Genomic DNA, 18,955 nt, shown 5'->3' with positions numbered 1-18,955 from the left:
ACTACTTACGTTCAACTCCGTAGCCTTGTAATTTTGAACCAATCCAGAAGACAAGGAAACTCCTGGATCAGTACCCCCAGAGGTATTGATTTGTTATGGGAACATGGAGGACTTTGAGACTCGACAGATTTAACGTGCATCAGTCACCATTTACTACACGGGGAGTCTTCGGCCGGCGAGGATCGAACCCACGACCTCTTGGATATGGAGTTGCCAAATACAATTGACGATAAAATTCTGAAAAAAAGTTATATTTTTAGTTTTTTTTTCCGCGCATAATAATAAAAAAAAAGCTTAATACGCTCATATCTTGCGCAATTTTTAATGATTTTTTTTTTCTCAATTTTAAAATTATTATCTTGTAATTAATTAAATATTTCTTCAAAAATTTTGTTCAATTTCATTGAATATTTTTAAGCTATAGCGAAAAGCAGTTGCAAAATAATCCTCAAATTTGGGTAGTGTATGTTCTACATTAACATAACTGTAAGAGGACCAATTGCACTCAATTTTGACATAGTGAAAAATTCTTTTGATTGAGGTATTACCGAAGTATGATACAATAAGAAAACTTAAGTTTATATTTAATTCAATGTTATTAACTTAGATTTCCGATAGGCAAATCTTCATGTAGAGGAATTTATTATACTGGATATCATCTATATATTGATATATTATTCAATAAATTTATACTATATATCCTACCGTCTAGAGGGGAAAAAATCTTGAAATTCGATAATTTTTATTTTTTGGTACATTGAAAATTCCATATTTGTCTTAAAAAATTTCGCTCATATCCATATTAAAGCAAATTTTTGTTATTTATTTTAATTTTTTGTTACTATTTTATTTGTATTTAACGAATGTCTCACAAATTTAGATCGATAAAAAATTAATTATAGCAAAAATATGTGTGTGTATGTTGCCACCCCAGAAAAAAAACATTCTTAACTTCTTGCACATTTCTTCCATCTCAATTCAATTTTAATGATTTTTTTGTATTAATACTTTCAGAACACAAAAAAAAAACAAAACTGAATTACTGAAATACATTCCGTTAAAACGAAGTTCATAAAAAGTTAAATCCAGTGATAGTGCATAACCATCAACCTAGTGCATAATTTCATTAAAATACCTCTAATACTATATTAGTATGCGGCTTCTTTTGAGAGAATTGGCGAGTTTCTAGACTTCAAGAACTTAACTTGATTCGAAGGTATACACTGAAATACGCCAATGTCAATTTCATTGTGTAACCCCTATGCTTTCTCGGAGTTCTTCTCCCTCTCTGCAACTGACCAGCATTAATAACAGGTGTGTTCTTTGGGGAAGGGCTGTTGTCTTGAGTAGTGTCTTTAGTTGCTGTTATAGAGCGTGAGGGAGATCCTTCAAGGCTCAGAACACCTGTGATATTGAGTCTAGCACCCAACACTGCTATTCAATTTCTGTGCGCCCAGGGGTTATCTTGAAATTCCTTGAAGTTTAGAAATAGTCAGGAATCTTGTCAAAGTGGTACGGACGACGTGCAGTGATAAAAGTATGAAAAAATAATATTAAATAATTCATTAGCACTGTATTCTACTATTTATTGTATCATCTATTTAAAGTGGCTAGAAATTTCCACATCTGAAAAGTAACTTTTTGTCGTTTGTTGCAAGGGCCAGAAATAATTATACTTTCATTATAGCTGTTGATTTTTTATGTTTTAAGAAGAGTAGAAATATTTTTTCTACCTTGACCCTACAAATAATTAGTTTATTACATCAGTTTAAAGCCATTATGCAAAATGGTATATTTTGTAATTTTTCATTAAGGCTGATTTCATATAGTTGGCTGCCGAAATAGATTCCACGCAGCCTGATCGGTCTTGACCATAACTATTTCTGTATTTAAATTCTTTATTTAAAATTACTTTGATATAATTAAGACGAAAATGGCAACAGCTTACTATAAACATGTCTATAAAGTTTATCCACAGAGAAATATATATAGAGTTTCCACTCTAATGCTAGATCATATTAAAAAAAAAGACTACACGTTTTTTTTCCTTCCTAATCGATCGATGCTCACCAAAATGGCAAAAGTCTGGGGCAAACGGTTTTAGCACCACGTTACGGCAAAAAGTTTAACTATCAGTTAGATTGATGATCGTTTTCTTTTATTATTTTTAATTGAATTTATAAGGTTTTTTTATAATCGTTTGGTTATTTGTTTCATTTTAATTCTATGAAATGCTTAGATGTTAATTCGTTCAGGATATCGTTTGTTAATGAAAATATAAATAAATTTTGCAAAGCAGATTACGATTTATTTAATTCCTTCTCATCATTTTTCTTGGTCTTATATTTATTTCAATGCTCAGTTTAGTACATATTAATAGGGATGAAATACACCATTAATACTTTCAAACAAATGGGAGAATATACCAATACAACCAAAGAAGCATTTAATAAATTCTTCATAATTCTTCATTCATGGGCGTTATTAATGAGAGATTTTTTACTTTTATCTATTTATAGTAGAATTTATTATATGATAAAATAGAAATAGATAGGAGTAAATAAAAAGATTAAATAAATATTTTCTACGTATTATGGAAATGCACAATATGAAAATGTTAAAAAAAAAAAAAAAAAAAAACTTAAGTTTACGCAATCTTAACTTAATTCAATAATTTTGATTGAAATAAAGTTTAAAAAACCAACTTTAAAACAACAAATTACGGAGAATCATTACTCATTCATGTGACAAATATGGTCTTGCTGAAGTAAAAAAAAAAAAAAAAAAAAAAAAATTGGCAAAGACACTACATAATATACCTTAGAGTGTTAATTATTCATAACTAACTTCTGAATGAACTAATCTCTAGCGTAAGTATTGGTAGAGGGCGCTGTAAGCAGACCATAAAAATTTTTAAACACGTCGTGATGACGTCAGAGTGGATCGCCCCTAAATATTATAGTGAATGATAAAGAATTATCACTCTAATGCTTGAGCATATCTAAAAAGAAGCGTTTTTTTTTTTTTTTTTTAATTTTTATTATTATTTTTTTTCACAGGGTGGAAAAACGGCAACAAATTATTTTAGCACCATGTTGGGGTAAAAGGCTTAACAACTAATTAGTTTGATGAGTTTATCGTTTGCTTTTAAATTTTTTTAATTGAATTAATGAAGTATGCTGTAATCGTTTGTTTGTTTCTTTTATTTTAATTCGATTAAATTCTTAGATGTTTCTTCTTTAAGAATGCGTGTGTTAAGGAACAGCAACATTAGCATAAATTCACGGAATCCTAATTTTATTCAATAACTTTTATTGAAGTAAAGGCAAAAAGTCAACTTTAGCTATAAGTCGCAATCAAGTATTATGCATTCTACAAATAAAATTGTATAGAAGTAATATGACAGAGACACTGGACTATAAATAGTACGGATTCAAACATTCATATCTATTGTACGAGTACACTATCAACTTATCGTTTCCTTCTTTCTGGTGTCGCTAGGAGGCGCAGATGCACGTTGGACTGGGCGTGAAGAAACTTTTTGAAAAGCGTCGTAATAACTGAAGATCCTCCTTAAGTATTATTTTTCATGATCATTATGATGAATCTCTTTATTTAAAATTATTTTGGTACACTGATTATGAAACTAATAGCAGAAACCATAAGTTTATCGATGCAGTTCATCTCATCCGCAGATATAAACTAAATCTCTCGTGATTATTTGTTTGTTTAAACTGGCAACAACACAATTTTGTAACTTTTATTTAAATTTTTTTCGTCATTCTAAGTTCCGCTGTAACAAAAATTTTCAAAGAACGCAAAAAGTATTATTTTCTTTGCCGAAACTCAAGTTCTAGAAATGGCATCTTTACTTTCAGTAAGTTTAATTTTACTTCTTATATATTAAACTTTTTTTTTAAATTTATTTCATGGTACTAACTTTCAAATGAGTATGAGTTAATAAGAAAAAATGGCTACGTTTGATTTGCATCGCTTCCTTTCAAAATCCAATTAATAAAAATGTGTTTACTTTAATAGTACTGTTTCGATATAAGTAAAATAGGAACTATACTTAATTTATATTACGAAGAACTCGACTGCTATTAATTTATAAACCTCACTCTTAGTAAGAATAAGTTTGAAAATAAAATGGTAATGTAGAAACTCATTTCGGTTTTTACTTTAACTAAGAATAATTTATAAACTTTAATCAAAGTAAGAGAGAAGATGTAAATGGTAAGAATACGAAATATATAGCTTAATTTAATACTTCTAAGCGTAAATAGAATATTACTAAATTAAAAATAGAATTTTTTTTAACTATGCTATAATTGGCGAAAAAAATGGAGAGTTCTTCTTTTTAAATAATCAAAAAACAAATAAGAACTAGTTACAATTTTAATATTTTCAGGCAACGTCCATATTATATAGTTCAGAAAAAAAGAAGAAAACAGCAAATTATTTAAGCTATTAAATATACAAATAATAATAATAAACGATAATTAAAGTTGATTGATAGTCATCGTATGGTATTAGCAATAATGCCAGATAATTTCCTTGGCGATAAAAGCCAGTGCATTCTTGAGTAATCAAAAAAACAGTTGTTTTAGAAAAAGTTTCTAACATTATCGCCAACAAATAATAGAATGAAACCAGCGTACGACCAAAACAGCATTTCTAATGATCAAAAATCATTTCTTTACAGCAACTAAAAGGTTTTATTGTTATTGTTAGTTTTATTATAACTCTCAAAGTTCAATAAATTTTATAGCATAGAAAATCATTTATGTATAGTATCATTTATTATATAGTAGTTAATGTTTTTGCACAATTGCTATAAAAAGTATTGTTTAAATAAAGTATTTTTAAAAAAATTGATACATTATGGTATTATATCAATTTTATATCATAATGTATCAATAATGTATCAATTTTAACGAATCTTTATCTTTACGAATTATCTTTAACAAATGAAACCGGGTTCTAAGTTTAAAAAAACTATGTAATTGATAGATAGATTTTTAATTATTATTTTTTTATGATAAGAGCTCTCAATTTTTTAAACTCTTTTTTATGCTAAAATTCTACTCCTTTATGATAGAATTATACTTTTAATGATGGAATTCAATTATGCTAATGCTCAACTCCGTATCTTTGTAATTTTGAACCCAATCCAGAAGACAAGGGAACTCGAGGATCAAGTTTTTGGTAGAAATTGGCCTTCGTGGAGGATTTTTTTGATGGAACTAACCCACATTTGCGTTAAATGTAGAGAAAAACCACGAAAACCTCCCATAGTTAGCCTGACGACAAAGGGATTAGCCCATGATCCGTCTACCACTTCGTATAATTTTATGTCAGCACTGTGGTTGATACAAGCCTGATGCGGAATTCGTATCGACCAGCCATTGCTGGAATTCGAACCCTGTTCACCTCAATGGAACGCGAACACTATCTCCTGAGCCATTACGGCTCGTTGTTCCTCAATTGAAAAAGTTGAATTAGAAGGCAAAGCGCCATTAAAAATGAAAACTTCTCTGTGTACTGTACTCAATGGTTTAACCCATTTTAGGCTAAGCTTAGAAATTTTAGAAAATGTGGTATTTTTTTGAAATATGCATAAATTGCATTCATTGAGACACAAAAATGGTTTTGTGCAGGTATAAAAATTTTTTTATTTAGGAAATAAAATAGTGTGTTTATGCACCATTGGTCAAATAAATGGACAAACCGTTAAGTTTTTTTTATGAAATTTGTTTCATTTTTATTTTATCTACAGAACTTGCATTTTTAATCCATCATAAAACTATATGATTAATCTCAAATGGAACAATTACGCATTTTCAAAAAGTCGAATTTGCCATTAACCGTTTCAAGTTAGGAAGCTAAAATAGTGTTCAAATTTTTCAACAATAAGTGTTTACTCCAATTGAATTACCAATATTTTATAGATGTTTTCAGAACCCTTGACAATAGCAGAAAAATATACATCACAATATTAATGAAAAAATATTCATTGAAATGGTGTGTTTACATACTTGGCCGAAAATGGGTTTGCGAAATTTAGCAATCGGAACAAATTCATAGTAATTACGAAAATTTCATTGCTGTTAGCAACCATTGAAAATAATTTCCGTAGCTAAGCTCCTCTCTTATTTGTTTTTATTAAAATCAAACTTTTTTTTTATTTTTTAGATACTATAGAACAGTGTCTTTTAATCCGCTTTATTCGGAGGAACAGTAATATATGTATTTTTTATCACGGACAGTAAAGTTTGTAATTTGGACATTTGGCATGATTTTTTTCTACTTAAAATTGTGGCACTTAAAATCAACTTTTTAACCAGTCTCGTTTCTGATCACTCACATACTCTATAATGAGAAATATTTTGAGACAACCTATTCACATATAATTAAAATTTGTATTTATTCTAGTGCAAATATTAATCTATTAATCCGCGAATCAGAGTATGAGAATTGATGTTTTAAAGCATCAGTTTTTATCGCCAAATGTAGTATGAGAGCTTGACAACCTCTGATTGCTTGGCGAAAATATATTAATGAGTAAATATTAATTTAATTATTATGCAATAACTCGCATAAGTGACTGAAAAACTCGCACTCTATTATGGCTCAATATGCCATAAATAAATTATTAAATTAACAAAAAATTATTGTTGTCACTTAACTATAATAAATCATAAAAACGAATAATTATTTATTTTAAGTGTATTGTAAGATAGTTGCTTGTTGATATATTGGAGAGAAAAAAATTGGAATGATGAAATATTGAATATTCATTTTACTCACGTCTTTAATGTATAGATGCATTAAGCCTTTACTCAACTTAAATCAGAAATTCTTTAGAAAAGAAAACACGATTGATTTTGAAATTCTTTTTCAGATTTTCGTGACATTGTTAAGCATCGTACTTTCAACAGTTAGATCGCAAGAAAACGTAGAATATACGACGATCGTGGAAACGACAGTAGCGGAAAATTCAACAAAGGAGGCTATGCTAAAAATTGAGAAGTTCGAGAAATCTGAGTCATCAATTTCGCCAGTAAGTGAATCCCAAGAGAAAGTGCAAAATTCGCACGAGCATCATGATAACACGTCAAGAGCTCTAAGCGAAGCTTTTTCACGAGCAGTAATGGAAAATGCCACGCAAGCGCATATGGAAAATCCTACACGAGCAGTAATGGTAGAATCGAATTCAAAAACAGCATCTATTAGAAAGTTCGAGAGATCTCATGATGAACACGAGACAGAAGTGGATGAAGTACAACATACAACTGAAGTACACCATACAACTGAAATGCATGACGTACAACATACTACTGATATACATGAAGTACAACATACGACTGAGACCGGAACGGAAAATTGTACATTGGCAACACCACCAATTGGCAGATTTGAGAGCGAGGGTGCTAACACTGCAATCATGAATGTACCACTTGAGAGTTTCGCTTGTGTTACGTTGATGTGGTTTGGATGGTATATGTATCTGCACTAAGACAGATCTCTCTTTTAACTATTACCGGGTTGTTAAATGGTAAATGAACCACTTTAAGAAACGGAAAAGGATGATTCATTGTATTTTAAGTCATAAAATTTTTAACAGAATTTTATTTTCAAAATTTTGAGTTATTCTAGTTTGTATTTATTTGGCAAAATGAAAAATTAAAGTATTTGGCAGGTGCTGTTAATGCTTATTTGTATTTTTTTTTACGTATTTTAATAATACATGAAATTTATAATTATTGTCAGTATATAAAAGAGAATGAAATGACCGTTAGAATTGTTTAGGTGGCTTATAAGTTCATCTGGCAATTACAACTAAGAAAGCATAAACATATTCGAACTACTCCAGAGACCTATTTAAAGAATTGGCCTAGGCCTTGATCAAACCGCGAAGGCCTTCAACATATAGATGGATAAAGTCAAAGGTATAACAAATAAACTTTTAATTTAGTATTTTTATGTAATAACCAATGCTTGCGATTAAAAGTAAATGGCTTAAACCCCGGCATAGTAATTTGTTGTCACTTGCTCTTATCCGTGTACAACAAAATAGAGCATTGATATAGTACATTATTATATACTGTATATTTATTATGCCGACAAGACTGTGTAAGGGCCTGGGAACTAGCCTTGTATCAGAAAGATTCTGGGTTCGAATCCCAGGCAAGGCATGGATGTTCTTTCATCATCTGTACTATCAGTCCTTATTGTAGGAGCAACGTTAGCCATTTAATATGGTGCCCCTGAAAGAATGGCCAACAAATCTGCCCTATGTACTCTTGAATCGACGAATGTCAAGCCAGGCGGGCATTGGAAAAAACACTCTATGTTACAAGTAACAACTATTGCGAAGTATAGGTCACATTCTATGCTTATAAGACACTTTTTTTTTTCTTTTACAAAGATATTTTTCTTTAACATTCTTGAATTTTCACGTCTCTTAGCACAGCGTTTAGAGACAACTTAGATTTTTTGAAAGCAAAATGCAGTTTCATGAAAAGATAAATGTGGCATATCTTTTGCTCTCGATTTTAGTTATTTCTTCCATTGTTTTCTCAGTCAATAATATTAAATACAAAATTTACAATGTTATTAAGTTACCAGACTTAAATATGATTTTCTATGAACGAAGGATATGAAATACGATTTTCTATAAATGAAAAATTTTCTATAAGCACAAAATCTTAATTTAAAAAACTCAAGACTGTTTCTGAAGGCTCCGCCGTACTATGAAGTGATACTTTTTTGCGAATAATATGCTATTTTTATAACTGCTGTGAGTTTGCAACTGTTACTCATGATTGTTATGTCAAGTTTAGCCTATCTAAAGCTAGCACTATCTACGCTTATTGCGAAAATGGCGCAAAACGTCAATATGAAGAAAAGCTACAGTTTCGTGAAAAGGAAAAGCATTTGTGGTCTAATTTTTTATTATATGAAGACTTACTCCAATGCTGCATTACCTGGGCTCATAAAAATTTGCAAAAAAATGAGAATAAGGCAGTGATTTTGATAATTTTCTTCTACGTGGAAAAAATGTCGCCAAGTTGGCGATTTTTTATAGAAAGTTTAATAAATTTTAAAATATTTAAGCTATTTGTCTGTTCTAAAGCCCAGATAATTCTTCACAGCAAGGTTATATACTGCTCAGAATCATCGCATTGTTTCAGGTAAGGCACTTAAACTAAGGCTTTTTTAATTTTCCTTGGCGACAGAGCTTCGAAAAACAGCGTCAACTCTTGTAATTTGGTGCATAGAAAGGCTCAGTTTTAATTATAAACTCAGCACTTGTTTTTATTTTTCTATTTTAATTAGATTTTTTTTTTTAAGTTATTGCAATTTTAAGAACTTTTTTGAGATTTTATCCCATTCTTCTGCTTTAAAAAAAAAGCTTATTTATCTATTGTTTTGGAAAATTTTATTTAAATCTCTCGAGATCTTTATTTAATACGATCGTGCTTCAATCGCACTTCAAGAAGATCGCAAATAGTCCCCTCACACGTGACCTATGGCGTCAGCTCCAGCTGATCGTTTATAAGCAAAATGGCGTTCTAAAGTTGAGCAAAGTTTCTCCACCTAAGTTAGCATCTTAATAGCATCCAAATAGAGTCTCGGTGCTGCCATCTAGTGTGGCAGAAACTAGACGTCCAAATTAACATGACCAACGGTATCTCACCCATTGTGGTGGTCCTGAAAGAGTGGATACCACCTCTGGAGAACGCACTAGGTCTGCTCATCGGCAATACCGATTGTGCAGCTCATGGAAATAAAAAAATAAAATGAAAAAAAGTTAGAATGTTAACTAACTTGAAGTCAATTAAACACAGAGCCGTATCGCGCATCGAATTAGTTGAAATATAATTCTTTCTCGTCAACTTTTATATAATTCTTTCTCGTTTATCTTTCTTAAAATATAATTCTTTCTCGTTTATCTTTCTTGAAATATAATTCCTTCTCATTTATCTTTCTTGAAATAAAATTCTTTCTTGTTTATCTTTCTTGAAATATAATTCTTTCTCGTTTATCTTTCTTGAAATATAATTCTTTCTCGCTTATCTTTCTTAAAATATAATTCTTTCTCGTTTATCTTTCTTGAAATATAATTCTTTCTCGTTTATCTTTCTTGAAATATAATTCTTTCTCGCTTATCTTTCTTGAAATATAATTCTTTCTCGTTCATCTTTCTTGAAATATAATTCTTTCTCGTTTATCTTTCTTGAAATATAATTCTTTCTCGTTTATCTTTCTTGAAATATAATTCTTCCTCGTTTATCTTTCTTGAAATATAATTCTTTCTCATTTATCTTTCTTAAAATATAATTCTTTCTCGTTTATCTTTCTTGAAATATAATTCTTTCTCATTTATCTTTCTTAAAATATAATTCTTTCTCGTTTATCTTTCTTGAAATATAATTCTTTCTCGTTTATCTTTCTTGAAATATAATTCTTTCTCGCTTATCTTTCTTGAAATATAATTCTTTCTCGTTCATCTTTCTTGAAATATAATTCTTTCTCGTTTATCTTTCTTGAAATATAATTCTTTCTCGTTTATCTTTCTTGAAATATAATTCTTCCTCGTTTATCTTTCTTGAAATATAATTCTTTCTCATTTATCTTTCTTAAAATATAATTCTTTCTCGTTTATCTTTCTTGAAATATAATTCTTTCTCATTTATCTTTCTTAAAATATAATTCTTTCTCGTTTATCTTTCTTGAAATATAATTCTTTCTCGTTTATCTTTCTTGAAATATAATTCTTTCTCGCTTATCTTTCTTGAAATATAATTCTTTCTCGTTCATCTTTCTTGAAATATAATTCTTTCTCGTTTATCTTTCTTGAAATATAATTCTTTCTCGTTTATCTTTCTTGAAATATAATTCTTCCTCGTTTATCTTTCTTGAAATATAATTATTTCTCGTTTATCCTTCTTCAATATAAATTCTTTCTCGTTTATCAATTAAATTTCATAACAACAACATACAAAAATTTAATAGTGTGATACAATTTTTGTATTGATAGTTTAGGATTTCTCTTTGTTATAAAAAAGAAAACAATATACACCGAAAAGCCACATTATAACCACCCTGCTAATGACATGTAGGACCACTTTTAGCCCTCAAAACTGCTAGCACCCGCCGTGGCATTAATTCCACAAGGTGCCGATAGGTAGTCTGAGGTATATGGTACCAAGCGCTCACCAACTGGTCCTGCAATTCCCTCACATTGCGAGGGGGTAGGGTGGTAGCACGAATTTGGTTTTCCAAGTAGGACCACAAATGCTCTATTGGATTAAGGTCAGGTGAATTTGGGGGCCAAGACATGTCACTGGAATGTTCCTCGACGATTCGACCCTTATGACATGGTGCATTATCCTGTTGGTAAACACCATCCCCCGCAGGAAAAACTGTTGCCATGAATGGGTGAACCTGGTCTGCAACTATGTTCAAGTAGCTTACGGACGTCAGGGATTGTTCTATGAAGATTATGGGTCCTGATGTGCCCCATGAAAACATTGTTCCTGGGCGAGAAACCATGAAAACCTGGGCGAGCCCATAGTTATAGATGGAGGGTGGTCATAATGTAATGGCTCTTCGGTGTATGTGTTAAAAATTTCGATTAGTGCTTAAGCAAAAATAACTGACAAAACATGGCAAATAAAACATGGCTAAATTGCTCCAAGCAAATTTAGCAAAATTACACTCGTGGTCAATTTCCCTCACAACAACACCTAACCATACCTAACACGGTTTTAATTCTACCCCTACAACTTTCTTGTCTTTTTTTTCTACATAACCAAATAATAGAACCGTTTTTATTTTCCCCATGGACTCGATATTGAAATCCTTTATAGACAGCACATGGTTTACCATGAGTTGTCGTAATTATTTTTACTGACTTTGTATTATCCATAATTTTATCATGTTAATATCAATACATCCGCAATTTCACGTAAAATAGTGAGTTAGATTAAAGCACACAACGTTTGCAGCTTTGTCAATAATACAACTAGATTAATTTTACACTGTTAGCGCACGAAGCCGATATGAGCTCCGAGGTGATTAGAATCGACCGAAATAAAGCGACCGATGAGAAATAATAAGGGACCATTCATAAAATGAGACGCTATGTGAAATCCGACAGAAATAAAAATCAACGAATCAATTAATCATTCAAAGCTTGATTAGAATTTTATTAGAATTGGATTTGTAGCTTATAAGCTTAATTATAATTAACCGAAGAGAAATACTAAAGAAAGCATTCATAAAATTAAATGCTCGAAGAAATCCGATCGAAAAGAAAAATCATGGAATAAAGTAATCATACAATAAAGTAATCACTGAAAGTTTGATTAGAATTTTATTAGAATTGGATTTGTAGCTTATAAGCTTCTTGATAATCAACAGAAGAGAAATACTAAAAGAAGTGTTGATAAAAATTAAATGCTGAACGAAATCCAATCGAAAAGAAAAATCATGGAATAAAGTAATCATACAATAAAGTAATCACTGAAAGTTTGATTAGAATTTTATTAGAATTGGATTTGTAGCTTATAAGCTTCTTGATAATCAACAGAAGAGAAATACTAAAAGAAGTGTTGATAAAAATTAAATGCTGAACGAAATCCAATCGAAAAGAAAAATCATGGAATAAAGTAATCAAAATCAAAATTTAAAGTTTGATTAGAAAGCTACAAAGCGCTCATAAAATCGAACGCTAGGAGAAATTCGACCGAAATGGAAAACCATGAAATAGAGTTGAATGGTTCGAAACTGAACGGTCATTCAAATCAACTCATAAATGCACATTAATAAACAGACACACAGTGTGTTCTGTAATCACCGTCCTTAATGTATATTTTTAGAATTATTTTCAAAGATAAAATTAAAATTATATATACATTAGCAAGGATTAGGATTAGAATTATTTATCTATATATTAGCAAGGATTAGGATTAGAATTATTTATCTATACATTAGCAAGGATTAGGATTATTTATCTATTATTTATCTATACATTAGCAAGGATTAGGATTGAGAAAGAAAAAAAAAAAGAATATAATAGCGTTATCATAACTTATCGAATCATTAATTCGTTAATGGCGAATTACTAACTAATTGTAATAGCCAATGAAACAGAACCTGTTTGATTGCTGGAACAAACAAATAGGAAGGGAAAGTGGTTCTTAGAATATTATATGGTTATTATACATCTGTCACGTGCAGAATGTTTTTAATTAATTTTTGACAAAGTTTCTAAAAACTTACATTAAGGTTAGTGGTTACGGAACATCTTGTATATTATTTTGTACAGAATATAGTGTTGTATACACACATAATACATACGCTAACAATGTGATAGGAATAAAGGTCATAAAGTAATGCTAAAAATTTTACTAACGGAACTTCTATACTTTTTTAAACATTGCCACAAATTACAAAAAAAAAAAAAAAAAAAAAAAAAAAAATTAATACTAATATACTTTACTAATAAAATACTTTTATATATATAAAAAAAATATTATGCATTTTAATAAAGTTTTCTCTTAACTTATCTTCTCTAACTGCAGTACTTAATAATATTATTTAGTTATGGGTTCATTAACTGTAGCTATCTATCATGGATTGCTAGAGCTATCTGTTATATCTATTATGAATTGCATATGATTCTTCGTCTAATTATGTCCCTGAGACAGTCGACAATTAATATCAACAATAAATTTAGACAATTTATTGTTGCTTTTGAGGAATAATGTTTCTTTTTTTTTCTTTTTTTTTGCTTCTCCACAATTACTTTTTTTATTCACCAGCGATATTTATGCATCACCTAATAAACTAGCTTTTTTACTATCAGGTTATTGTCATTTTTACGGATATAATTTCTTTGTAAAAAGACTTCTTTGTACTATTATCATCTATGTATTACAATAAAACAATTTTCAAGCCGTGAGGGCATATTCCAAAAATAATTTCCGCCCTTAATACTTTTATTCTATTTCTATAGAATATGCTTTTAAGTACCCTCAAAACATCATGAATTTCTAAGAAATCGTTCCTAATCATTACCGTTCCTTTCATAAGTATAAATATGTGATTCCCCCCATTTCAGCGTCCTTTTTTTTATAGGTTATTATCTTTCATTTTGTGAAAGACATTGGTTCCAATGAAATTATTCATTTATATCAAAATAGTCTGCTTTTATTTCCCCCAAAAACCATTATAATAATATTTCTCTTTTGCAACACAATAAGATTTATTTTTTATTCTATTCCAATCTTTTATTTGTAACATATATATAACCCAGGATATTTAAACTTGAGCTCGTAGAATCATACATAAAGAATAGTATTTTAATGTTTGCACCAGGCAGACAATTTAGAGATAAAATTATTTTAGTGAGAAAGAATTGTTTAATGAGAATTTTATGAAAAGCAAATCTCATTTTAAAATACACCAAAACACTATGTTTTACTTTATGTATAAGCAAGGGGCATCAAAGCAATTACTTTTTAATTAAAACTATTACATATTTCATTACAAATTATTACATTACAAATTATTCATTACAAATTATTACATTTATTAAATATTACATTACAAATTTCAAACCAAGTTTTAAAAAAATTATACTGACCTCCTTTGGCTTTTCATATACTATTTCAGTAGAATTAACCTCTAATTCTTCTGCTTTTTAGTCCGATTCAATTTTTTTCACTTTCATCATACCATTCAACAAGTGGCGTTTCGCGCCACAGGTGCTTGGCTCGATCCGCGGGCCGGGCAAGGTTGACTCAGCCTTTCATTCCTTCAGTGGGTCTATAAAATGAGTACCAAGCATGCTTGGGAACTAAACACTGGGGTTCCGCATTGGGCTGACCAACCAACCGGAACAGCTGCTCTTACACCCCAAAGCGTAAAGCTCAAGTAAACTGAGATGGGCACAGTGGGCCTTGGCCCTCTATGGGCTGTCGCGCCACTGAGTTTAGTTTCATACCATTCAACTAGCTTAATACAATGTTCAATTATCTAGTATTCGAATGCTTATAAGGGACATAATATTATTAAAAGTTTTATATGATTTTAAAGTGGTATGAAATCGAACAGATTCATGATCCGGTTCCAGATCATCCATCTCCAGCTTATTCCGTACTGCACATTGAGTGTGACTTATAATAAATAAAGATTCATTCTGCGTAAGTATTATCTGCGAGTAATGCATACGCATTTGATATCAGTGATAATTCTTTTAAACTACCTAAGTACGCATCTGAGTTGTAATTAGTAATTAATGCATTTTCGTTTGTTCTTTCTTACATAGATTTATGATAGTAACGTATAAGGCACGATTCATTTAACATTGAATACAGATCTGTGTTTAACGTATACGGTATGAATCCGTATATATTGAGCATAGATCTGTGATTAACAAATGCGTTAGGATTCATTTTTGGTTGAATACGATTTTTCAAAATTAGCACATACGGTATGATTTCTTTTACATTGAACATAGATCTGTGAATAACGAAAGTGATATGATTTCTTTTACATTGAACACAGATCTGTGATTAACGTATGCGGTATGACTCCGTATATATGGAGCATAGATCAGTGATTAACAAATGCGTTAGGATTCATTTTTGGTTGAATACGATTTTTCAAAATCAGCACATACGGTATGATTTCTTTTACATTGAACATAGATCTGTGATTAACGTAAGTGATATGATTCTTTTTAGATTGAACACAGATCCGAGATTAACATGTGAGGTATGAAGTGAGGTACAAAGTTTTACATTTTCTCAAAGTATTCCCTGAGTATGAACCTTGCATTATAAATTTTGAAATGATTTTAACGAAGTTAATGACACACATATTTAAATTCCAGGTTGTATTTAGAAGTTGTAAAATGCCAATCACATTTAAAATATTTTTTTAAAAATATTTTACAATACCCAATCATCCTTCTTCAAATATCGTCTTAATGTTGCTTCTGGAATTGCGTACGTCTGCGCAGCTTTATGAGTTGATAGGACAGAATTTCTAATATCGTAAATGGCAGCATGTAGGTTGTCCTCGGACCAATTAAAATTCATTCCACGATTTGTCTTCCGCTTATAATTTCGAACCATTTCGTCCCAAGTCTGAAAAAAAATATATATAATGAGTTCTAATACTATTCTTTTTTACGTACTCTGTACAAATACCACATTAGCACCTTAAAAATGCTTATACGTAATCGCTGACAAGGTAGGTAGGCTATGCTTGATTAAAGCTCCAAATTCCTTTTATCAGAATTTTTTTTTTTTTTAAATATCAGATCAGAATTAATTATCAGATCAGAATTAATTATCAGAATTTTTTTTTTTTAAATTCTTTTCCAAAATACAAATTAAAAAAAAAAAATTTTTTTTTTAAATTTGTATTTTGGAAAAGAAAAGAAAAATATCTCAAGCAAGCACGAAAGAAAGGTGGTTTTGAGAATCTTTCTGATACTCTTTTCTTCTAATTTTATTTTATTTTTTATAACCGTCGTTGAACAGCGGACCCAATTTTAAGGGCTTACAACTACTAATGTTCAACTCCGTAGCCTTGTAATTTTGAACCCAATCCAGAAGACAAGGGAACACCTGGATCGAGTATTGGAAGAAATTTTGCCTTCGTGGAGGATTTATTGATGGAGCTAACCCACATTTGCTTTATATAGAGAGGAAGATCACGAGAACCTGCCACGGTTAGCCTGACGGCAAGGGGACTCTAACCCATGATCCGTCTACCACTGAGGATATTTCACGTCAGCACTGTGGTCGATGTCAACTGGATACGGAATTCATATCGGCTGGGATTCGAACCCGGTTCGCCTCATTGGAAGGCGAACGCTCTATCTCCTGAGCCATCGCTGCTCTTTCTTCTAATTTTATTTTATTTTATAACCGTCGTTGAACAGCCGACCCAATTTCATGGGTTTACGACTACTTACGTTCAACTCCGTAGCCTTGTAATTTTGAACCAATCCAGAAGACAAGGAAACTCCTGGATCAGTACCCCCAGAGGTATTGATTTGTTGTGGGAACATGGAGGACTTTGAGACTCGACAGATTTAACGTGCATCAGTCACCATTTACTACACTGTCTTCGGCCGGCTAGTGTCACGACGTTGCCTCGTGACAATTCTCGTGGTCAAACTTGTTAATTAAACAGTTGATTAAGATCCCGTGCTCTCATCTCGCAATCGAATGGTCAATTGAACTTTTAACTTTCTAGAAATTTGTCACAAGATGATTGATTTGTCGACCTTCGGATGCATGATAAGAACACGAGACCACGTTTAACCCCTTAAAATAATATATATAAATAAACTCCAAAAAAAGAGGAGTTGGTCAGAAAGAGAATTTGCCTCTCAATAGTCTCCTCAGTCCGATTGCCTCTCAATACGAGCAGCTATGGGTAAGTGTGGTCCTCCTTCTCCTTATTGATATGTATAATGATTAGTAATAAATAAAATGTAACTTTAACTTTCAATTTGGATATTCTTTAAATATATACCCGTCACATTATGGTGCCTTTAACAAAAATGTTTTCAATGCTAATGGATAGGGAGTTTGCTATTTCAATATTTTTGAGTGATTTCTTTTGTTTTGTTTTCAAATCCTTGTGTTATGATAGTGTTATGTAATTCTTTTATGTTCTCTGTTTTTTATGTAAAATGGTATTTACTGTTAAGATTCTTTCTTTATTTAAATAAATAATATACATATACAAGAATTTTTTTAAAATGTCCGATCCCCCAAGCCCAAATAAGATCGCTGGATATCAGAATTTAGTAAACATATTCGATGGAGAATTATTTTCAAATGTTAAATATTTCCTTAAAAATCTTGAAGAGGTTGGTGAAATCGCGGAATGGAACGATGCGGAACATATTGCCGTAATGAAGAGTAAGTTAAAAGGTCCTGCGTTACAGTTTTTCATAGAAGACCCTGAACTAATTCATGAAAAAAAATTTGACAGCATAAAAATAAAATTCACTAAATTTTTTGAAAGCAAAACAACACTTTCCCATCGTCAGCAGCAATTTTCAAACTGTAAACAAAATCCGGGTGAATCCGTTCGCAGTTTCTCGACAAGAGTCTCAAACTTGACTATAAATTATTTCGGGATAGAAAATTCATCGAAGGAAGATGCGGATCCTATAGTCGACCAAACAAAATTGGCAAAATTTTTGGAGGGTTTGCAAACACCTCTTAAGCGTTTAGCCCTAAGCAGAAACCCAAATACGTTCGATGAAGCTGTAGAAAGTGCGCTATTGGATGAAATGAATTTGAAATTCACTTGTGATCCAGAAAGCTGTAATAATGTTGCGACGGAATCAGAAACGGGACTCGAAAGAAAAATGACCGAGTTTCTTAATAAGCAGACTGAAATTTCAAGTGCGATGATAAGCAATCTCGCAAAACAAATCGAGAAAATAAATATAAGAGGACAAAATCTAGGTTTTCACCAACAAATGCCACAAAGAAATCAAAAGTGTATCCACTGTGGTCGTCAAAATCATGCATCTGATCAATGTTGGTTTCAACGTAATCAAAACATTCGAGGCGTTAGGCGCAGATTTTCAGATAATCAACACACCTCTTTTCATAGGGATAATAATAATTACAGGCGACAGGAATACAATAATGCTCCTAACACCACTGGTGCCTTTCAATCGAGGTCAATGGCCCATCCCACACCTTCTGCAGATAACAGACAGACTTTTCCAAAGCAACGTTATTTAAACTTTCAGAGGGAACGATAAAACCCCCACAGTTCTCTCAAAATGTAAGGGGTTACAATGATACAAACTTATCTTATCAAGTAGGAAAACATTGCGCATTACCAGTAATCCAATTAAATGTAGGAAATATAAAATTTTATGCTCTTTTGGACTCCG

General features: G+C 31.0%; 2 protein-coding genes across 3 annotated transcripts in view; one reads left to right on the top strand and one right to left on the bottom strand.

The window, feature by feature from the left end:
- The window catches only part of LOC107450680 (uncharacterized), a 147,274-nt gene extending 139,567 nt beyond the window's left edge, over positions 1–7,707 (top strand). Inside the window, exons 1-2 of one of the 2 annotated variants that reach the window (XM_016066536.4) lie at positions 3,514–3,877; positions 6,905–7,707. In XM_016066536.4, the coding sequence (XP_015922022.1) occupies positions 3,860–3,877; positions 6,905–7,519 (633 nt within the window). In that variant the 5' untranslated portion in view covers positions 3,514–3,859 and the 3' untranslated portion in view covers positions 7,520–7,707. Of the gene's footprint in view, positions 1–3,513; positions 3,878–6,904 lie in introns of those variants that run through there. The other variant, XM_087164368.1, reaches the window with a different exon arrangement.
- The window catches only part of LOC107450660 (uncharacterized), a 38,750-nt gene extending 22,630 nt beyond the window's left edge, over positions 1–16,120 (bottom strand). Inside the window, exon 1 of the mRNA XM_087164346.1 lies at positions 15,978–16,120. Coding sequence (XP_087020472.1) covers positions 15,978–15,985 — 8 coding nt within the window. The 5' untranslated portion in view covers positions 15,986–16,120. The remainder of the gene's footprint in view (positions 1–15,977) is intronic.
- Between the last annotated feature and the right edge of the window lie 2,835 nt (positions 16,121–18,955).

The sequence above is a fragment of the Parasteatoda tepidariorum genome, chromosome 5, assembly GCF_982258835.1.
Source record: "Parasteatoda tepidariorum strain Cologne lab strain chromosome 5, Ptep-v5.0, whole genome shotgun sequence".
Classification (NCBI taxonomy): Eukaryota; Metazoa; Arthropoda; class Arachnida; order Araneae; family Theridiidae; genus Parasteatoda; species Parasteatoda tepidariorum.
Note: the sequence above shows the minus strand (reverse complement) of the source record. Positions and strands in the feature narration are given on the sequence as shown.